General features: G+C 36.7%; 1 protein-coding gene across 10 annotated transcripts in view; it reads right to left on the bottom strand.

Moving 5' to 3' along the window:
* LOC134933540 (protocadherin gamma-B1-like) overlaps positions 1-24580 on the bottom strand; it is a 543090-nt gene that overhangs the window by 378900 nt on the left and 139610 nt on the right. Inside the window, exon 1 of one of the 10 annotated variants that reach the window (XM_063928841.1) lies at positions 21942-24505. The exons of 6 other annotated variants lie outside the window; for them this stretch is intronic. In XM_063928841.1, the coding sequence (XP_063784911.1) occupies positions 21942-24356 (2415 nt within the window). In that variant the 5' untranslated portion in view covers positions 24357-24505. Of the gene's footprint in view, positions 1-1613; positions 4126-8364; positions 10880-16400; positions 18951-21941; positions 24506-24580 lie in introns of those variants that run through there. 3 more of the 10 variants (XM_063928829.1, XM_063928835.1, XM_063928839.1) reach the window with 3 other exon arrangements.

The raw sequence follows: 24580 nt of genomic DNA, 5'->3' as shown, positions 1-24580 counted from the left end.
GTGCGAACGCATGTGTAGACGAGTGGTACAAAAAGATTTTGTGCAGTTTCTGAGTTGCCCAGGACTTACTCAGCCGCTGTGATCACTTTAGCCTGTCTGGGGCCGGAATTGACATCAGACACCCGCCCTACGTACGCTTAGGTATGCCTGCGTTTCCCCAACCACTCCCAGAAAATGGTCCTTAGCCACCCACAAACGCCCTCTACCTGTCAATCACCATGCGATCACCCGTGCAAATGGATTCTTCATAAAATCCATCGCACAGCAATGATACGCTTTGTACCCGTGCGACGTGCTTGCGCATTACGGTGCATACGCATACGCAGTTCTGACCTGATCGCAGCGATGCAAAAAATGCTAGTGAGCAATCAGGTCTGAGTTAGGCCCTATGTACAGTTGTTCAGCAGAGGAAATACACTGTGTGTTATGTAAACTATAAACTTTAACAATCAGAAGCTATTTTAAAGAGTTCTTCAAATAGATGATAATGATTATGATAATCATTTATATAATCAGTAAGCACGATTCAGCACAACAAGTTCTGTAGCTTGAAAACTGATTCCAATGGTATATGTGGGTAAACCAAGTATTATTTTGTCAAATATGATTCATGAAGACATATTGGTTCCTATGTAGTCCAATGGCATACCTCCTGAAGCCAATGGAAGCATTCCCCTTCAGGAGCCAGGTGTTGGGGGGAGGAAAGGGGGTAACAGCCATGAACTAAGAGGTAAGAAGGATCCTCCACACTACCAGAGCCCACAGTATTTTTAGTAAGTATAGTGTGCAGCATTAGGGTAATGCATGTCCAGTTACACTGTATGTCTCTGCCTCCTACAGCACTTGTTTTTATCTAGGGTGTGATGTGGGGGACTTGGAGACCTGTCACTAGTCACTGTTAGTAAAGTTCTGCCACTGATGTAGTCAAATTATTGAAGGGGTTCTCCAGCTTCTAAGATCTCCACTCCATAAACACGGAATCTTCATGTGTGGCAACCCGGTGGAGCATCTACAATTGTGGAACCCCAACATCAGTTTAATAATGATAGCCACAGATCCCTTGAAATCACTACTGCTGATAGTAATACATCTAAGTATTCAGTCTCAGAGGATGAAATGTGGATATGATGATGAAGAATACATTTTTGGCTTTTTCATTTATAATTGGTCTATAAGCTTATAGGGGGATATTCAAATTTTGAAAAGTCAGTTGGGATTCTGTTTTTTCTTATCTAATAGACAGGAAAAAACAGACACCCAATCGTCTTTTCAAACATTTAAATCTCACCCATAAGACACTTTAATAAATATTAAAAGTACTATATAAATGAATAAAAAAAGTGAACAATATTTCTCATCTAACAATTTAGACTTACTTTAAACTTGAGCAGTAGAAAGAAAAAAATTGCAAAAAGTTACTACCAAGTTAAGTAAATTGCGTGTCATCAAAAAATTATGATAATTTGTAATTTCAGGAATTGTTACATCAGGTGGATCTTAGTAGATATATTAAATAAAATATTGGACTTCTCTCACCAAATAATAACGCAAACAGAAACATTGTCTACTTACTGAAAACCTCATATAACAGTCTCTGTGCAACATAGACTCACCTGATCATTGACTGCAAATGTTCCTTTTAAAGTTTCGTTCCCAAGTCCCGAATCATCAGCATCAATGAGGTTCTCTACAGGTACATGTTCATTTGGTTTCCTATAAGTAAAGTCACTTTCACTGGAATCCAAAGCCACACATACATTGTATGAGTATGGAAATGGTAAAGATCCATCACTATACATAGAGAGCATCCTGGGATCAACTGGAGGATACAGATTTGTACTAAGAGACGTAAATGTTGGGTAAGGTTTTGATTGTTTGCATTTTGATATAATGACCAACAAAACAGTTACAATAAATAAGAAGGAAATGATAGCAAGTGCGATCACTAAGTAAAACTTTAGATTGGATTGGAGATCTTCATCTTTCAGGTGATTACTGAGTTTAGGAACCACCTGTTGGAAATTATCAGCAACAATGAGACTTAAGGTTACTGTAGCTGAGAGAGAAGGGTCTCCATTGTCCCTCACCATCACCACAGCCTTGTGTTTTAATATATCCTTCTCTTGAAAGACGCGTGATGTCCTGATTTCACCTGTGTGCTGACTGATGGTAAAGTGAGATGGTTCTGACACTTGTATGAAGTGATATGAGAGCCAAGCATTATGTCCAGAGTCTGCATCCACTGCAACCACCTTAGTTATTAATGATCCTTCTTCAGAGGCAAAAGGGACCATCTCAAACACAGCTGGGCCACCACTGTCTGCTGATGGGTACAAGATCTTTGGTGCATTATCATTCTGATCCACTATGCGGATAGTTAATGTTACAGTACTGCTTAGAGATGGGGATCCATTGTCTCTAGCAGTTACCTGTATTAGAAACTCCTTGTGCTGCTCATAATCAAATGATCTCTGAGCATAGAGAACCCCATTCTCGATATTGATGGACAGGTAAGAGGACACTGGGAGATCTTCTGTGTTTGAGCTGAATATTGAATAAATTATTTTAGCATTGTCCCCAGCATCAGTGTCTGATGCTTGTACACTGTATATTGAGGCTCCTGGTAAGTTGTTCTCTGGCACATTGGCAACATAATTAGATTTCATGAATATTGGTGGATTGTCATTAACATCTGATATCTCCAATTTCACGGTTCTTCTGTTGGAAAGTGGGGGAGATCCTCTGTCAGTAGCTACAATTGTTATGTTAAAGGAAGATATTTTCTCTCTGTCCAGAGCACTTGTTGTAACAAGTCTGTAGTAATTGTTAGATGATAATAGATTTAAAGGGATTTCTTCTATAATGTTACAGTCAACTTCTCCATTTTCCCCTGAGTCTTTATCATGAACTTTAATAAGAGCTATCATTGTACCTGGCTCACAATCCTCAGGAATAGGAGTAGAGAATGAGGTGATAGATATCTCTGGAACATTGTCATTCTCATCTGTTACTTCTATCAATACATTGGAATGGGCAACAAGACCACCTCCGTCCTTTGCTTGTATAGAGAGTTCATAGTTCTTTGTTATTTCAAAATCCAAATTTCTATTTGTTTTAATTTCCCCATTTGCAGGGTGAATACTAAAAATCCCTGTATGATGGAGAACTCCTGAGGTTTTAGTGAAAGAATATGTGATCTCAGCATTTATCCCTTCATCTCTGTCAGTTGCATTTAATACAATAACTGTAGAGTTAATTGGAATATTTTCTTTTATGGTGACTTTATACAAGTCCTGAGTAAACGTAGGAGCATTATCATTACCATCAGTAACAATGACCTTTACTAAAGCAGTCCCAGACTTCACTGGGTTTCCTCCATCCAAGGCTGTTAAAATTAATTCATGAACATTTTGTGTCTCTCGATCTAAAGGTTTCTCTAACACAAGTTCTGGAATTTTTTTCCCATCTGCTCTGCTCTTTGTATTAAGTGAGAAATACTGATTATCACTGAGCCTGTATGTCTGTACTGAATTAATACCAATATCAGGATCTTCTGCATTTTCTAAAACAAATCTGGTTCCTGGTGATGTAAATTCAATCACTTCCAAAATCATTTTGCTATGAAAAAATTTTGGAAAATTATCATTTAAATCCTGAATTTCTACTTTGACATTAAAAATATTAAAGGGATTTTCAACCACAGCATCAAAGGTTAGGAAGCAGGTAGCTGCTGTACCACACAGTGTCTCTCTGTCTATCCTGTCCTTAATGTACAGATTCCCATTATCTGCATTTACATAAAAATATTTCTCTGATACATGTGAATCAATTCTCAGTTTTCTAGATGAGAGCTGTTTAATATCTAATCCAAGGTCTTCTGCAATATTTGCTATAACAGAGTCTTTTCTCATCTCTTCTACAATAGAATAATGAATCTGACCAGAGACAGAATGACACAGCCATGATAATAAGAAGGGAAATATTACTTGCCATCTGATTCCTTTGTATGTCTGTGTGTGAGGTTTCATCTTTTGCCTGTGAAATCTTTCACATAGAAAGGCTAGTATCTGTAATCCAGTGATGGGGAAATATCCAAATCCTTTTCTTGTTTTGCCTGATCCAATGTTTCTGGAAAATATGTACAAATATCCTGTATTCTGTGTAGAGAGAATCCAGAAAATGGCTGTGTCTTCCTGCAGATCTGCAGTGTCTGTGAGTGATGAAAATACCAGTGGATCCCCAGCTCTGAATTCTTCTCCTTATTGGTCAAACAGCGGCGCTCTGAGGTGAAAACATGGAACTGCAATGCCATGAAATTATTTCTCAAAGTATTTTTTACAAATATTTAGTGTATTTATGTTTTACTATTTTAAGTTTAATAACCTTGTTGTTGAGTCTTATTTATTTTAATTTTAAACATATATTATTGTATTTAGAGCTATAAATTACAGAATTTCTAATTTTTGTGCTTACATACTATTTATAAAAATAAAATATAAATAATTTCTTTTAGTTGCCAAACATATGTAATAACACAATAAAAGGAATAGCAAGAGTTCAATTGTAGCAAATAGTATTGCATTTATAGTGTAGAATGTAGCAATGCTATTCACTAGAACTGCTTCATGTCCTTTCTAATGGCCAATTGTGCATCTAGCAAAGGACTTTACACTTTTTTTGTTGGCTGTTGCTCTTCATATTAAACATGTCAGTACTGTATTCTTTATGGAATATTAAAGTAGTGGTCACTCTCATTAGCCTTTATGCCATATTTTGGCATGCTTTCAGATAGTGTTGCTTTCAGAAAGCTATAGCTTATTTACTCAATCAAACACAAATGCTGCTATAGACAGAGTGACTGATTTCAGGACTGTGATCCATCCAATCATAAGCAACAATAAAAATATATTAATCATCACTAGCAATGTATTATCAAGAAGAGGTAACTTTTGGCTCTATGGAGGGGGCTTGTTTGTTGATATGTCAATTTGGGGTAAAGTTTAATGAAAGTGGATGCCAGCTTTTAATATTAGAAAATTGCATAGTTAACTTTGCTTCCAATGCTGTATGTTTCCCAAAATACTTGTACATGTAAGACACAAGCTCTATTTATTATTTATTAACAGTTTCTTATACTGTATAGCGCTGTACAATTGGAACCAATGATAGAAGAAACCAGGTAACAACAGATAGTCATAGAGGTCGGAAGGCCCTACTCGCAAGCTTACAATCTATAGGGAGAATAGGTATTATTACACAAGGAGAAGTGCAATCTATTGCATAATGGTCCAGCCAGATTGCAAAGGGCTGCATTATATAGTCACACAGCAATGTTGTCCAGGTGTCAGGAGGATGTAAAGTGAATAAGGACTAAATATGTAAGGTTATACAGTATGTGGACTGTATAGAGGGGATGTACTTGAGTAGGATAGCTTATGAAGGCTATGTGGGTGGTTCCAGAATATGATACGCTTGCCTGAAGAGATTAGTTTCAGTGATTGCTTGAAGGTTTGGAGACTAGAGGAGAGTCTATTTATTAATCTATTCCTAGTAATGTATTTCTGTATAAATCCAGTACATAGTGAGTGTGAAATAGGACCTGTAACTTTATGCCATTTATCCCTTATTTTGCAGTGATGTCATTACAACATGCCTACTCTCACTAAAATCCATTTGCTAAGAATGTGTGAACTATTCAGAGCTGATCTTAGCGCTACATGTACTTTGCAGAGCACCTGGATGTAACTCTCATCCTCTGATTACGAGTGCCAGCTTATCACAATACAGAATTTGGTGTATTCATATATATACCATTCTGCATATCGACAATCATAAAGTCAACATGCAAGAGATTGGCAGCAGTATGCAAGCGCAAGTGTACCAACAAAGTTCTAATGCACCTTAAAGTACATGGTGCTTTACCAGCATATCTACTGTTATACTGCCGACACTGTTATAATGGTTTAAGCTGCATTTTAACTTTGTTGTTACACTGATGCTGGCATTCTGCTGCTGATCTCCTGCCGTTCAACATTGTGATTATCGAACAAGTATATATATCCCATTCCTACTGTAGTACTATATTGCAGCTCCTAAACTGAGCTACAGAAGACATCAAGAATATGGAAAAACATTCTAAACACTTTTTGAATGTTACAATTTTTTATTCAAATGTAGGACATTTATCATTTAGATTTACTTTGGGTTAGATAAACTGATGCTTCCTTCTATTCTACTGATTTTACAGCAGTTACAAAGAATATTCAATTGGAAAGTTACAGTTATGGTTTATTATTTTTTTTACAAAGTGTCATTGAGATTAGACAAATGTCAGATAACTGATAAGTAGAGAACAGGAAGGCCACTATCAATTAGAACCCCCTAAAAAATATATTGTAAGGCCACTAATTTCCCACCGGCCAACAAATCTCCATTACATTACATAATAAATTATTCTTACAAAATGCAGACCAGCTCTGCATTGACAGCAAAGTACTGTAGGTGCGTGATGTTTCAAATCCTGGTCTACAACATATTTAAGATTCCAAATATAATCAACACAATTTAGTGGTAAAAACAAAACATTGTACAAACTCTCACAAACACTATACATGGGTTGGCATTGAAATCCTGGCAGTCGGAATCCTGAGCATGCCGACATCAGCATCCCAACAATCAGAATCCCAACTGATCATGGTAAGAATTTTAACCCTACCCCTAATCCTAACCCACCCCTTTTACAGCCTAATCCTAACCTCTCCCACCCCGCAGCCTAACCCTAACCATCCCGCTAGTGCCTAATCCTAACCCCAACTCCAGTATTCACCATCGGGATGTGTTTGGATTCTGACTGTCGGGATCCTGATGTTGGTATTCTGACCACATTCCCAATACATTTTAGTTTTGTCTAAAACTACAGATGTGTCCTCACACACCTAGCCTCAAAATTCCATTTGGCGCTAGATGGCTGGAGTGACCTAGCTATGTCGAACGCTGTATTATAGCGACTTTTTCTTTACATTTTAATTTTATTCACTTCACAGATGCAGTGAAACACCTCTCAATCTGTACCAGAGACATCGGGCTGTGACTTTAACCATACAATAATTAGTTTTAAACACATACAATACAAAGTTGCACAAGTAGCATAACAGAACTCGGTGTGAGAAAAAGTCATGGCTGCTGCATAGTAGCACTTCGTACACAGATTCAGACTCGGACACAGATATAAAGTGTTGTGTATTAAATTACTTAGTGCAGTCTCATGAAGTGGTTTTGTCACAACACATTGCGGCAAAGACACACAACTGAGTGAAGAAAGACATGAAAAAAAAACCCCAGTAAGCACACTTCAGCATAACAAGTTGTGCAGCTTTGAAACCGATTTCAAAGGTATATGTGTGTAAACATAATAACAATTTGTCAAATATGATTCATGAAGACATATTTGTTTCCTATGCAGTCCAATGGCAAAGTACCTGAAGGCAATGAAAGCATTCTCCTCAAGGACCCAGGTGATGGGTGGGAGGGTTGGGGGGGGGAGGTTACAAGCAGTGTGCTAAGAGGTAAGAAGGTTCCTCCAGGATACCAGAGCCCACAGTATTTGTACTGTAGTGTGGATTGTGTGCAGAATTAGGGTGATGCATATCCAGTTACACTGTATATCTTAGACTTCTGCAGCACTTTTAACTTGGGTGTGGGGAGGGGACCTTGGAGGAGACCTGTCTCCAGACAATGGCAATGAAGTTCTGCCACTGAGGTAGTCTATTAACTTAAGGGATTCTCCAGCTCCTAAGATCCCCACTTCATAACACTGTACCTTCATGAATGTCATATTGGTGGAACCCCTCCATTTGTGCAACCCCCATCATTGGTTTAAATATGATAGCCACCGATACACTGCAATCACTACTGCTGATTGTAATACATCTAAGTATTCAGTCTTACAGGATGAAATGCAGCAGTGGAGAGGTAGAATGATTTTTTTTGTCCTTTAAATTCATAATTAATCTATAAGCTCATAATATACTATAATAGATATGACAAGTCCTCTATAAATAAATAAATTAATAAAAAGTAAAGAACAATGTAAACTATTTCATGCCTAACAAATGATTTACAGTAGCTTAATCTTCAATATCCATGAAAGAACATATTATGTATACAGTATGAACTATGGAGTTATGTAATTTGCATGTTGTCAAATAAGTATGATGATTCGTCATTTGCGGAAATCTCACATTGGCCAGGTCTTAAAAGATACATTATATATCAGACTTCTCTCATCAAGTAATAATGCAAATAGTTATATTTTCTATCTTATAAGAAACCTCACATGACAGTTCTTTTGTTACAAAAACTCACCTGACCACTGACTGAAACATTTTCTTTTAAAGTTTTGTTCCCAAGTCCTGAATAATCAGCATCAATTAGATTTTCTACAGGGACATTTTCATTTGGTTTCCTATAAGTAAAGTCACTTTCACTGGAATCCAAAGCAACACACACATTGTACGAGTAGGGAAATGGTAAAGTCCCATCACTATACATGGAGAGCACCCTGGGATCAACTGGAGGATACAGATTTGTACTTAGAGAAGTAAAGGTTGGGGAAGGTTTTGATTCTTTGCATTTTGATATAATGACCAACAAAACAGTAACAATAAATAAGAAGGAAATGAGAGCAAGTGCGATCACTAAGTACAGCTGTAGATTGGATTGGGGATCTTCATCTTTCAGCTTGTTACTGAGTTTAGGAACCACCTGTTGGAAATTATCTGCAACAATGAGACTTATGGTTACTGTAGCTGAAAGGAAGGGGTCTCCATTGTCTTTCACTATCACCACAACCTTGTGATTCAATATATCCTTCTCATGAAAGACACGTGATGTCCTGATCTCACCCGTGTGCTGACTGATGGTAAAGTGAGATGGTTCTGACACTTGTATGAAGTGATACGAGAGCCAAGCATTATGTCCAGAGTCTGCATCCACTGCAACTACCTTAGTTATTAATGATCCTTGTTCAGAGGCAAAAGGGACCATCTCAAACACAGCTGGGCCACCACTGTCTGCTGATGGGTATAAGATCTTTGGTGCATTATCATTCTGATCCACTATGCGGATAATTAGTGTTGCATTACTGCTCAGAGATGGGGATCCATTGTCTCTAGCCATTACTTGTATTAGAAACTCCTTGTGTTGCTCATAATCAAATGATCTCTGAGCATAGAGAACCCCAGTCTCTATATTGATGGACAGATAAGAGGACACTGGGAGATCATCTGTATTATTGCTAGATATTGCATAAATAATTTTAGCATTGTCCCCAGTATCAGGATCTGATGCTTGTACACTGTATATTGAAACTCCTGGTAAGTTGTTCTCTGGCACATTAGCAACATAAGTAGATTTCATAAATATTGGTGAATTGTCATTAACATCTGATATCTCCAATGTCATGGTTCTTCTGTTGGAAAGTGGGGGAGATCCTCTATCAGTAGCTACAATTGTGATGTTATAACTAAAAACTTTCTCTTTGTCCAATGCACTTTTTGTAAGAAGTCTGTAGTAACTGTTAGAGGATAATAAATTAAATGGTATATCTTCTAGGATGTAACAGTCAACTTCCCCATATTCTCCAGAATCCTGATCATGAACTTCAATCAGAGCTATCATTGTACCTGGCTCACAATCCTCAGGAATAGGACTAGAGAATGAGGTGATAGATATCTCTGGAACATTGTCATTTTCATCTGTTACTTCTATCATAATATTGGAATGAGCAACAAGACCACCTCCATCCTTTGCTTGAACAGAGAGTTCATAGTTTTTTGTTATTTCAAAATCCAGATTTCTATTTATTTTAATTTCCCCATTTGTAGGGTGAATAGTAAAAATCCCTGTATGATGGAGATCTCCTGAGGTTTTAGTGAAAGAATATGTGATCTCTGCATTTATCCCTTCATCTCTGTCAGTTGCATTTAATACAATAACAGTGAAGTTAATTGGAATATTTTCTTTTAGGGTGACTTTATACATGTCCTGAGTAAACGTAGGAGCATTATCATTGGCATCAGTAACAATGACTTTTACCAAAGCAGTCCCAGACTTCACTGGGTTTCCTCCATCCAAGGCTGTTAAAATTAATTCATAAACATTTTGTGTCTCTCGATCTAAAGGTTTCTCTAACACAAGTTCTGGAAATTTTTTCCCATCTGCTTTGGTGATTTCAGTAAGTGTAAAATACTTATTGTTACTGAGCCTGTATGTCTGTACTGAATTAATACCAATATCCGGATCGTCTGCATTTTGTAAAAGAAATCTGGCTCCTGGTGATGTAAATTCAATAATTTCCAAAATTATTTTGTTATGAAAAAAATGTGGAAAATTATCATTTACATCCTGAATTTCTACTTTAACATTGAAAATATTAAAGGGATTTTCAACCACAGCATCAAAGGTTAGGAAGCAGGTAGCTGCTGCCCCACACAGTGTCTCTCTGTCTATCCTGTCCTTAATGTACAGATTCCCATTATCTACATTAACATAAAAATATTTCTCTGATACACGAGATACAATTCTCAGTTTCCTAGATGAGAGCTGTTTAATATCTAATCCAAGGTCTTCTGCAATATTTGCTATAACAGAGTCTTTTCTCATTTCTTCTATAATAGAATAATGAGTCTGACCAGAGACAGAATGACACAGCCATGATAATAAGAAGGAAAATATTACTTGCCATCTGATTCCTTTGTATGTCTGTGTGTCAGGTTCCATCTTTTGCATCTGAACTCTTTTACAAAATATCCTTTAAAAAGGCTACTATCTGTAATCCAGTGATTAGAAAATATCCAAAATCTTTTTCTTTTTATGCCTTGTCCTTTTGTAAAGGAGAATATGTTAAAAACATCCTTTAGTCTTTTTATAGAGAATCCAGAAAATGGCTGTGTGTCTTCCTGCAGATCTGCAGTGTGTGTAAGTGATGAAAATACCAGTGGATCTCTAGCTCTGTTTTCTTCTCCTTATTGGTCAAACAGCGGCGCTCTGAGGTGAAAATGTGGAACTGCAGTTCTACGAAATAATTTTTCCAAATATACACTTAAAGAATTATACATATATTTGGTGACTTTTCCCCCCAATTTTATTAAAAGAATCATATTTATTTCTGCTCTATTTTATAATTAAGTAAGCACAACAGACAACAAAATTTCTAATAATTGTGTTTACAGAACATAACATTCATAACAAAACAAAACTATTACTGTATATAGATATGCTGCAATGTTGTCTTGTACTGTAAGTCGGTGTTTTTCAATTTTGCTCATTTGTTTATGTACTTTGTTAGGCACTGCAGTACCCGTGTGGTGCCATACAAATAAAGGAAAATAATAATATAATAATAATATAATAATAATAATAATAATAATAATAATAATAATAATATGAAGTATTATATGTAATAAATATATAAGAAACTGCATAACAGGAATAGAAAGATTCTGATTGCAGCAATTATAACTGACAGCCCAGAAGCAACAGTACAACCTGCAGTATCAGAGCTATTTTATAACTTTTCTAAAAACCTATTATTCAAGTAGTGCCGTGCATTTTCCCTCAATTTTGTGGGCTGTGGTTCTTCTTATTAATCTGGTTGTTCTGTGGTGAGAGAAAGTTGTTTTTCTTTAAAGAAGGTAATAGCTAAGGTGATGCCTAAGTCTGAGGTATTGTTCACTATAAGTGGGCAACAGCTTCAATATTATGTACCTCATTGCTAATGCAACAGCATATAGTATACAAGGTTATGAGTTGCAAGACATGTGCTCTTCTCTATTGGCATATACTGTCTGGTTAATGATTATTTCAGTATACATTTAGGATGAAGTCTAAAAAATACACTAGATTGTAAAGTATAAAAAATACAGTGTACTGTATTGTAAAACTTGGAAACTTAAAGACATCCTTCTACCAGGTACTACATATCTTTTTTATTACTTTATTACTCATTGTCTTTAATGCTTTGTATATAATTACTTTGTTATTCTATGTCTCCAAGGTAAGGCATAGGTTTGGTGCCTAATATAATACACTCTCAAAGAGGCCTATTCATGATCCAATACAGGTACAAAAATTTTTTTTGTAACGGGCCTATTCACTATTTATGGCCATTTTCAGAGTTTGATTGTGAGAGGCAATGTCATTCTTATGGGAAGGAGGTCTGAGGTTGCGAAAAGGGATAAAAGTCGATCCCTCCTCTACCTCTGCATTCTGACACCTGCAGACTCAGCTCAGCCATGCACAGTTGGCCGGGTCAGCAGAAGTAAATATCACTTCTACTTCTATAGCAGTGTTAGGGACTGCAGGGATAGCTGCTTTTCAAAGAAACTGTCTGTGCACTTGGGAAATACTGAATTGCTACAGTAGTTAAGCATCCACAGCTACATTTGGTGAGTTAGATACTTAAATATTGGAATGAAGGCCACCCAAATCCTGGTAATTAATGTGCTTAGATCTCTCCCAAGCTTGCATCCGCCATGTGACACAGGTGGAGGATAATTATGTGTAATATAATTTGGCCCAGGAGAGGACATAGCCAACTGTAAGTAAACCTGATGATAGATATTCTTGAACTGTTGTGCTTCTAGAATTAAGCTACCAATTCATTGTTTTTGTACTAATTAAACTACCTACATATGTGTCATCAAAGTATTGCAAATGTTCAGTATTATTTTTACAGTATGCTTTGTGATATCCAGTAAGGTCTCATGGTTGAGTGTCATTCGGAGAACTCCTGAAAGTAACTTGCAATAATGTGTGCAAGTTTCAGTGCTCTGTAGGCATGACACACAGCTACAGAAAATAAAGAAAATAAAAGTAGACAACAAAAGACATTTTACTACAATGAGTTCTTTGTGAAATACAAATGCTTTTTTGATAGTGACTCAAATAATAATCAAAGTATACTGTTCCTTTGATTAGATATATTTATGTAAGAGCAAATTTCATGTTTAACCACTTGCCAGGCATGGTTACATTGATTACAACCACACCAGGCTGTACATTATCTGACCTGGTTGCAAACAATTTGACCATTCAGAAGCACAGAGTGACCGACTGCCAGAAAATATTCTTCAAATATATTTGCCAAATGACAGAGGGACCTCCCTGCCCCATAGCTCCCCACTATCTGCCGTGCTGCCAATCACTGCTGATAGTTCAGCATGGCAGCACCCCTCCACCCGGCAGCTGTAGAGAGGAGCAGCCACTAGAGAAATGTAAAATAAACTCCCCAGGGCCCCCTGGCGCGTATCTGAGCAGCCACTGGAGAAATCAAAGTCACAACGACCATGATAGTCCCAATGTTCCAATGATGTTGTTCCAATATTCTGATGTTTAATAAAACATTATTTTACAAATGTTATATTTTTTTAAATAAAATAATTTTGGATAAATTCTACATAGATGACCTTGACCTAATTCAATCATAAACAAACCCAACAATATCTGAGCGGTTTTTGGAAGACAAATTCACCAGTTAAGTAGTTAACAATAAATGTGCAATATCCATCACCAACTTGGTGACCCTCATTATTTACCTTGCAGCTGCGTTATTTGCCAGAACCATTCTGCTTTGAGAATATGAGACCTCAGAGCTGAATGCTCTGTAGTTTGGATACCACTGGAAAGTGGTCCTCCATCTATGATCAGGAGAACTAGATCACACAATACAGGGGGCACTAGTTTCTCATCGCAATTTCAGTATCCAATACAACATGAAACAAGTAAATAACACTGAAATAGTTACATATTGATGATCTATGTGAATTTTACAAAAAATATTTAAAATTTAGTAACATTTCATTTTGTTTTACTCTTAAATTCCATATATAATCAATGCACTTTATTGAAAGAAAAGATCTTGTAGAAACTCATACAGTATTTGCAATATCAGTCAGCAATAAAGAAGTCACTATGACACTTGTACAAGTAATATTGATCTAAGTACGCTGCCCATGTTATCATATGGGCACACTTACTTAGATGCATGCACACTTCCTAGTCATGGGCACACTTGATGCACTTGGCTTGCTGCAAATATAGCAAGCTGCAGGCTAGATGTGCATGGCTACATCTGTACTACAGTAAGGAACAAGGTGTGCCACATACAGACAATCAGACATTAATCCTTCATTATTCAATGAATTGTTTGAGGTGGAAATCAGAGCACAGCTTTCAAGAATCAGCATTATTATTTTATAGAAATTATACCTTGATATAAAAGCATGTAAAGGCAAAAATCCATTTATCTAGATTTAAGATTTGCATGTTTAAATAAGACACCATCAAATGTATTGCAACTTTATTTGGTGACAGTGGCGCATTTATTATGGGTGGAGGGATTGTGGGGCACTTGGGTGCCTGGATCAGGGGGGGGGGGGCACACTGCACACCATGCACCCATTCAACATACAGATGTGACCTCATACACCTTTCACTTTTTCCTTCATTTAACATGAATTGTTTAGTATGGCTAAGATGCTCCACCAAAGTAGTGATTGGATGGATTCACAATTTTTTTTGTTGCAAAATAATTTGTATAAAGAAGCAGATAAAAAAACTGTAGCTTATCTCAAGAAAAATCACAAGGTTTGGCTATGTCGCAGATTTTATGGCATGGCAAATTTGGCCATATGCCTTAAAAGGGGAAAGGTGTATATTGACACATTTGCACTAACCTCTTTGTCAGCACTGTGGGTATCATTGAGAACATAGCGCTAGATCTATGTTTACAGAGATCTGCACCATAGATATCACTGAAAACATGATACTGGCACATATTCCCAGAGATCTGTGCATGCGCACTATGGAAATCACTGGGAAAATGCCACTTGCCAGAAGTCTATTACATTAAGTTCCAAGCCAGTAAGAGAAGAGGAGCCCAAATGGTGGTTGCACACATGCTCTTCTCTCTTGAACTGCCCCTGTCCAGTGGTCAGATTAGGTGAAAAATATGGTATTATAGGGAGCACACTTCAGTACAGCTAGTTGGTTGGGGGAGCAACCAAGGTGAGCAAACCAAATAACATTGGGGGTCATTCCGAGTTGTTCGCTCGCAAGCTGCTTTTAGCAGCTTTGCACACGCTAAGCCGCCGCCTACTGGGAGTGAATCTTAGCTTATCAAAATTGCGAACGAACGATCAGCAGAATTGCGAATAGACACTTCTTAGCAGTTTCTGAGTAGCTCCAGACTTACTCGGCATCTGCGATCAGTTCGGTGCTTGTCGTTCCTGGTTTGATGTCACAAACACAACCAGCGTTCGCCCAGACACTCCTCCATTTCTCCTGCCACTCCCGCGTTTTTCCCAGAAACGGTAGCGTTTTTTCACACATACCCATAAAACGGCGAGTTTACGCCCAGAAACACCCACTTCCTGTCAATCACATTACGATCACCATAACGAAGAAAAAACCTCGTAATGCCGTGAGTAAAAAACCTAACTGCATAGCAAATTTACTTGGCGCAGTCGCACTGCGGACATTGCACATGCGCATTAGCGACTATTCGCTCCGTTGCGAGAAAAAAATAACGAGCGAACAACTCGGAATGACCCCCATTATGCAGAGCCTGACAATCTCTCAAATGTTGTTCAGAAAGATAAGCCAATTTCCAGTGCAGTCAATGTTTTACAAAGGTCCTCCAGCTCCTAAGACTTTGTCTCATTAATAAGTGTATCTCTATACATACCATGTTGATGGGTTCGCTTTATAGGGTGCTCTATCATTAGCTTTAAAATGATAACCACAGGTCCCATGAAATCACTGTGGCTGTCAGCAATGCAACTAATTGTTAAGTCTCAAGAAGTGGTTTTTAGGAGTCCTTTTTATTATGATTTTCATTTATTGTTAAATGATACGCTAATGAAAGTTAAGTAACAGTGACTACAAAAACAGAATATGTATTTAAACATCAAAAACATTGTTGAATGTTTGTTTAATTACATCTGAAGACTTGTCTTGAACTATAAAAGTCAACAGTAATATCCATGACATAAGACATAAAAGTGAACTAAAGAGGTTATGTCATTAAAGGAAAATACTCAATAGATTAAAATAGACACATTCACCATACATTAAATGTCTGACCTTAAATGATAATGCAAACAATTACATACTATGGCCCTGATATATCAAGCCTTGGACAGTGATAAATTGCACATTGATAAAATACCAACCAATAAGCTCCAAAATTGTCATTTCCAAACACAGCTTGTAACATGGCAGTTAGGAGCTGATTGGCTGGTACTTAATCACCGTGCAATTTAGCATGCTCCATGGTTTGATAAATCTGGGTATATATATTATATGAAACCTCATATATATTCTGTGCTATAGAAACTCACCTGAATACTGACTGGAAATGTTTCTTTTAAAGTTTCGTTCCCAAGTCCTGAATCATCAGCATCAATGAGATTTTCTACAGGGACATTTTCATTTGGTTTCCTATAGGTAAAGTCACTTTCACTAGAATCCAAAGCCACACACACATTGTATGAGTAGGGAAATGGTAAAGATCCATCGCTATACATGGAGAGCATCCTGGGATCAACTGGAGGATACAGATTTGTACTTAGAGAAGTAAAGGTTGGTAAAGGTTTTGATTGTTTGCATTTTGATATAATGACCAACATAACAGTTACAATAAATAACAAGGAAATGAGAGCAAGTGCGATCACTAAGTACAACTGTAGATTGGATTGGGGATCTTCATCTTTCAATTGATTACTGAGTTTAGGAACCACCTGTTGAAAATTATCAGCAACAATGAGACTTAAGGTGACTGTAGCTGATAGAGAGGGGTCTCCATTGTCCCTCACCATCACCACAACCTTGTGATTCAATATATCCTTATCTTGAAAGACACGGGATGTCCTGATTTCACCTGTGTGGTGACTGATAGTAAAGTGAGATGATTCTGACACTTGTATGAAGTGATATGAGAGCCAAGCATTATGTCCAGAGTCTGCATCCACTGCAACCACCTTAGTTATCAAAGTACCTTGCTCAGAGGCAAAAGGTACCATCTCAAACACTGCTGGGCCACCGCTGTCTGCTGATGGGTACAAGATCTTTGGTGCATTATCATTCTGATCCACTATGCGGATAATTAATGTTGCATTGCTGCTCAGAGATGGGGATCCATTGTCTCTAGCAGTTACTTGTATTAGAAACTCCTTGTACTGCTCATAATCAAATGATCTCTGAGCATAAAGAACCCCAGTCTCTATATTAATGGAAAGATAAGAGGACACCGGGAGATCTTCTGTATTAGAGCTGGAAATTGAATAAATAATTTTAGCATTGTCTCCAGTATCAGGGTCTGCTGTTTGTACACTGAATATTGAGGAGCCTGGTAAGTTGTTCTCTGGCACATAAGCAATATAAGTAGATTTCTTAAATATTGGTGGATTGTCATTAACATCTGATATCTCCAGCCTGATGGTTCTTCTGCTGGACAGTTGGGGAGATCCTTTATCAGTTGCTAGAAGTGTGATGTCATAGGAAGATGCTTTCTCTCTGTCCAGAGCACTTGCTGTAATAATTCGGTAATATCTAGCAGATGATGATATCAACTGAAAAGGTACTTTTTCAATTATTTCACAGTCAACATTTCCATTTCCCCCTGCGTCTTGATCATGCACTTCAATTAGAGCTATATTTGTGCCAGGTAAGGAATCCTCAGGAATAGGACTAGACAAGGATGTGATAGATATCTCAGGAGGATTGTCATTATCATCAGTTACCTCTATCAATACCTTGGAATGTGCAATAAGGCCACCTCCATCCTTTGCTTGTAAAGAGAGTTCATAATTACTTGTCATTTCAAAATCCAATTTTTTAATTACTTTAATTTCTCCATTTGTTTGGTGAATACTAAATACACCTGTGTGGTGAACGTTTTGTGAAGTTTTGGTAAAGGAATACATTATCTGTGCATTGAATCCTTCATCTTTGTCTGTTGCATCCACTATAATTACTGTGGAGTTGATTGGGCTATTTTCATTTATGCTGACTTTATACAAATCTTGTGTAAATACTGGGGCATTATCATTGACATCAGTAACAACTGCTTTAATTAAGACTGTACCACTTCTAGCAGGATTTCCTCTATCCAAGGCTGTTAAAATGAGTTCATGAACATTTTGTGTCTCTCGATCTAAAGGTTTCTCTAGCACAAGCTCTGGAGATTTACTCCCATCACTACTGATTTTCTCATGCAGTGTAAAATACTGATTGTCACTGAGCCTGTATGTCTGTACAGAATTCAGACCAATATCAGGATCTTCTGCATTTTGTAAAGGAAATTTTGATCCCGATAATGTAGATTCAATCATTTCTACAATTATATTTTCATGAAAAAACATTGGGGAATTATCATTTATATCCTGAATTTCTACTTTAACACTAAAAACATTTAAAGGAATTTCAACCACTATATCAAAGGTTAGGAAGCAGGTAGCTGCTGCCCCACAGAGTGTCTCTCTGTCTATCCTATTCTTAATGTACAGATTCCCATTATCTACATTTACATAAAAATATTTCTCCGATACACGAGATACAATTCTCAGTTTCCTAGATGAGAGATGTTTAATATCTAATCCAAGGTCTTCTGCAATATTTGCTATAACAGAGTCTTTTCTCATCTCTTCTACAATAGAATAATGAGTCTGACCAGAGACTGAATGACACAGCCATGATAATAAGAAGGGAAATATTACTTGCCATCTGATTCCTTTGTATGTCTGTGTATCAGGTTCCATCTTTTGCATCTGAAATCTTTCACAAAATATCCTTTGAAAAGGCTAGTATCTGTAATCCAGTGATTAGAAAATATCCAAAATGTTTTCGTGTTTTGCCTGATCCAATTGTTCAGGAGCATATGAAAAAATATACTACATTCTGTGTTAGGAGAATCCAGAAAATGGCTGTGTGTCTTCCTGCAGATCTGCAGTGTGTGCGAGTGATGAAAATACCAGTGGATCTCCAGCTCTGTTTTCTTCTCCTTATTGGTCAAACAGCGGCGCTCTGAGGTGAAAATGTGGAACTGCTATTCTATGAAATGATTTTTCCAAGTATCTACTTAAAGAATTATACATATATTTGTTGATTTTTTTTTCAATTTTAGTCAAAAGAAACATGTTTATTTCAATTCTGAAATAATTTTGAGTTCAGCACTATATGGCACATTTCTAATAATGTTCATAACATTCTAAACTAAAATGAATAATAATTCATCTTTCTATTAAGTACATAAGAAACTGCATGCCAGACATAGAAAGATTCTTGTTGCAGCAACAGTCCATATAACAGTCCAGCAGCAGCAGTGTGACCTGCAGTATCAGAGTGGTTTTATACCTTTTCTAAAAACCTATTATTCAAATAGTGCAGTGCCTTCCCCTAGATGTTGTTGGCTGTGATTCTCCCTATTAATCTGGTAATTTTATGCCAAGTCAACAGCTTAAATATTATCTGCACATTGTTGCTAATGCTACATGAGTGAGATAACATATTTCAGCATATATAAAAAGGTATGAGTTGTAAGACATCTTCTCTTCTCTAGTGGCATTTGGTGTAAATATCAAAAGTACTGTAGATAGTAAATGCAGAAAACTTAAAAACATTCTGCCACCAGGTACTACTGTACATAGCTTTTTATTGTTGTATTAGTAGTGGTTTGTGCACTTTATATATTATTACTTTGCCAGAATATATTTTAAAGGTATGGCCCCTAATATAATGTTCTCTCTATGAGCTCAGCTCTCTCCCAAATTTGCCTTCTCCATGTGACACAGGTGAAAGACTATAATGAATGATGGATTATGTCCCAGACAGGATATAGACTAAGAGAACCTGGTGATAGATTTTCTTAAAATGTTATACTTATAGATATACTGCAAGCAGCAAATACATTGGGTTTGTACTATTGAAACTACCTATTGTCTGTTGTACTATTGAAACTACCTATTGTTTGCAAATGACTATTTACAGTAGTAATATAACCATGTGGACAGTACCTGTGTAATCAAACCATTGCAAATGTTCAGTACTATTTTTGCGGTGAGCTTTGTAAACGTACATTAAAGTCTGAGATCTGCATGTCACTAGGAGACAGGAGGCGACTTAAAATACAATTTACACTGGTTTCACTGTTCTGTAGCCCCAAAACAGAGCTACAGAAAATAAAAAATAAAAACAGACGACAAAGGAAATCTTACAAAAGTTTTTTCATTATGATTCAACTAATAATTAAAGGATACTATTTATTTGATTAGATACATTTAAAGGGAAGGTAGGTACGCGACTGGTGGTCCGGAGCCAGACGGTCACAATACCGATGCTGGAATCCCACCGCCTTACAGTCCCGACAGTCAGCATGCTAACTAACAGGGACTATTCCCACTCATGGGTGTCCATGACACCTGAGACGGGCTTCGTTGTGCTCGCCCCCCCCCTCTGCCAGGCATCTGAAAGGCAGGATTTTGATGTCAGTATGGTGACGGTGGTCTCCTGAACGCTGGTCAAGCAAACCCAACCCATTTAGAGTGCACATTAAGTTTAACAGTAAAATGTGCAATATTCATCGCCAACTTTGGGAATGTCATTATTTACCTAGCAGCTGTGTCATTGCACAGTTTCTGGAACCATTCTGCATTAAGACTATGAGATCTCAGAGCTGAATGTAGTTTGGACACCACTGGAAGGTAATTCTCCATTTCTGACCTGGAGAACCAGATCACACAATACAGGGAATGCTAGTTACAAAATATTTCATTTCTTTATCTAAGTTACAGAGAGCAACGGAAAATAAAATAAGTAAATAACACTGAAATATTTATACTATAATTCACTTCACTTCATGAATTGTTTAAATTTTTTTAAAATTCAGTAAATTTATATTTTGGTTGACTATCAAATTACAGATATAATTAATGCACTTTATTGGAAGAAAAGTCACTTTGTAAAAATAATTTTTAGTGTGGAAATCAGAGTACAGCTATCAAGAATCATCATTGTTAATGTAATGAAAACAACAGTAGTAAAACAAGGTTTAAACATTAATGTTGAAGCATGTAATTAAAGAGAAAAATCAATTTACAGTACCTAGGTTTAGATTTCGCAAGTTTAACTAAATAAAACACTATCAAATATACTGAAACTTAATCTGGTGATCAAATTGGGTGTAAGATATGGTAATGTAGGGGGCATACTGCAGTCCAGTAAGCTGTGCATTTTGTAAATTGCCTTATCAGGTGGGCAAACCAAGTAACACTATGCAGAGTCTGACAACCAATCAAATGTTTTTTTTTTTTTAATGAAAATAAGCCTATTTCCAATGCAGTCAAAGTTTTACAAAGGTCCTATAGCTACTAAGACCTATTCTCAATAATCAGTGTATCTCTATAAATACCACCTTGTTCCCTTCTATTGGGTCTGCTATCATCAAATTAAAATAATAACAGAGATCCCCTGAAATCACTGTTGATTTCTTTCTTTTTAAGTCTCAAGACTTAAGTCCATTTTACTGTGATTTTCATTTATTGTTAGACTATATATACTAATAAACATGAGAGACAATAAAAATAGTAACAACTACAACAGAATATATTATAAACATCAAGAACATTGTCAAATATTTGTGTTATTAAATCTGAAGACTTGTTTTGAAATATAAATTTAAACAGTAATATCCATGACATAAAATATCCATATGAACTACTGTATCAAGTTATAGAATTTGTCATTTAATGAAACGGCACACAAAATCCAAATAGATACATTCGCTGTACATCAAACTTCTGACCTAAAATAATGCTGCAAACAATTACATTTTATATCTAATATATAAAACCTCATAAGACATTTTGAATTTTACAAAAACTCACCGGATCACTGACTGGAAGTGTTTCTTTTAAAGTTTTGTTCCCAAGTCCTGAATCATCAGCATCAATGAGATTCTCTACAGGGACATTTTCATTTGGTTTCCTATAAGTAAAGTCACTTTCACTGGAGTCCAATGCCACACACACATTGTATGAGTAGGGAAATGGTAAAGATCCATCGCTATACATGGAGAGCACCCTGGGATCCACTGGAGGGTACAGACTTGTACTAAGAGATGTAAAGGTTGGTGAAGGTTTTGAATGTTTGCATTTTGATATAATGACCAACAAAACAGTTACAATAAATAACAAGGAAATGAGAGCAAGTGCGATCACTAAGTACAGCTGTAGATTGGATTGGGGATCTTCATCGCTGAGCTTGTTACTGAGTTGAGGAACCACCTGTTGGAAGTTATATGCAACAACTAGACTTAATGTGACTGTAGCTGAATGAGAGGGGTCTCCATTATCCTTCACCAACACCACAACTTTGTGTTTAAATATATCCTTCTCTTGGAAGACACGTGATGTCCTGATTTCACCAGTGTGCTGACTGATGGTAAAGTGAGATTGTTCTGACATTTGTATGAAGTGATATGAGAGCCAAGCATTATGCCCAGAGTCTGCATCCACTGCAACCACCTTAGTTATTAATGATCCTTGTTCAGAAGCAAAAGGGACCATCTCAAACACAGCTGGGCCACCACTGTCTGCTGATGGGTACAAGATCTTTGGTGCATTATCATTTTGATCAACTATGCAGATAATTAGTGTTGCATTGCTGCTCAGAGATGGGGATCCATTGTCTGTAGCAGTCACCTGTATTACAAATTCCTTGTGCTGCTCATAATCAAATGATCTCTGAGCATAGAGAGCCCCAGTCTCTATATTGATGGACAGATAAGTGGACACTGAGAGATTTTCTATATTATGGCTGAATATTGAATAAATAATTTTAGCATTGTCCCCAGTATCAGGGTCTGATGCTTGTACACTGTATATTGAGGCTCCGGGTAAATTGTTCTCTGGCACATAAACAACATAAGTAGATTTCCTAAATATTGGTTGATTGTCATTTACATCTGATATCTCCAATCTGATGGTTCTTCTTCTGGAAAGTGGGGGAGATCCTCTGTCAGTAGCTACAATTGTTATGTTATAAGTTGATAATTTCTCTCTGTCCAGATAAGTTCTTGAAACTATCCTGTAATAACTTTCAGATGAAAGTAAATCAAAAGGGATTTCTTCAATAATTTTACAGTCAACTTCTCCATTTTCTCCTGAATCTAGATCATGAACTTTGATCAGCGCTATCATTGTACCTGGCTCACAATCCTCAGGAATAGGCGTAGAGAATGAGGTGATAGATATCTCTGGAACATTATCATTCTCATCTGTTACTTCTATCAATACCTTAGAATGAGCAACAAGACCACCTCCATCCTTTGCTTGCACAGACAGTTCATAGTTCTTTATTACTTCAAAGTCCAATTGTTTAATTATTTTAATGTACCCATTTATAGGGTGAATACTAAAAATTCCTGTATGATGGAGATCTCCTGAGGTTTTGGTAAAAGAATATGTGATCTCAGCATTTATCCCTTCATCTCTGTCAGTTGCATTTAATACAATAACTGTTGAGTTAATTGCAATATTTTCTTTTAGGGTGACTTTATACATGTCCTGAGTAAACATAGGAGCATTATCATTAGCATCAGTAACAATGACCCTTACCAAAGCAGTACCAGACTTCACTGGGTTTCCTCCATCGAATGCTGTTAAAAACAATTCATGAACATTTTGTGTCTCTCGATCTAAGGATTTCTCTAGCACAAGCTCTGGAGATTTACTCCCATCACTGCTGATTTTCTCACTCAGTATAAAATGCTGATTATCACTGAGCCTGTATGTCTGTACTGAATTCATACCAATATCTGGATCTTCTGCATTTTGTAGTACAAATCTGGTTCCTGGTGATGTAAATTCAATAACTTCCAAAATAAGTTTGTTATGAAAGAATTGTGGATAATTATCATTTACATCCTGAATTTCAATTCTGACCTTAAAAATTTTAAAGGGGTTTTCAACCACAGCATCAAAGGTTAGGAAGCAGGTAGCTGCTGCCCCACACAGTGTCTCTCTGTCTATCCTGTCCTTAATGTACAGATTTCCATCATCTACATTTACATAAAAATATTTCTCTGATACATGTGATACAATTCTCAGTTTCCTAGATGAAAGCTGTTTAATATCTAATCCAAGGTCTGCTGCAATATTTGCTATAACAGAGTATTTTCTCATCTCTTCTATAATAGAATAATGAATCTGAGCAGAGACTGAATGACACATCCATGATAATAAGAAGGAAAATATTACTTGCCATCTGATTCCTTTGTATGTTTGTGTAGGAGGTTTCATCTTTTGCAACTGAAATCTTCCGCAAAATGTCTCTTTTAAAGGTTAGTATCTGTAATCCAGTGAATAGAAATGTCCAGATGTTTTCCTTGATGGAATTGTTCAGTAAATATGTTAAAAAATAATTTTAGTCTTTGTAGATAATCCAGAAAATGGCTGTGTGTCTTCCTGCAGATCTGCAGTGTGTGAGTGATGAAAATACCAGTGGATCTCCAGCTCTGCATTCT

The sequence above is a fragment of the Pseudophryne corroboree genome, chromosome 6 (genome assembly GCF_028390025.1).
Source record: "Pseudophryne corroboree isolate aPseCor3 chromosome 6, aPseCor3.hap2, whole genome shotgun sequence".
Taxonomy (NCBI): domain Eukaryota; kingdom Metazoa; phylum Chordata; class Amphibia; order Anura; family Myobatrachidae; genus Pseudophryne; species Pseudophryne corroboree.
Note: the sequence above shows the minus strand (reverse complement) of the source record. Positions and strands in the feature narration are given on the sequence as shown.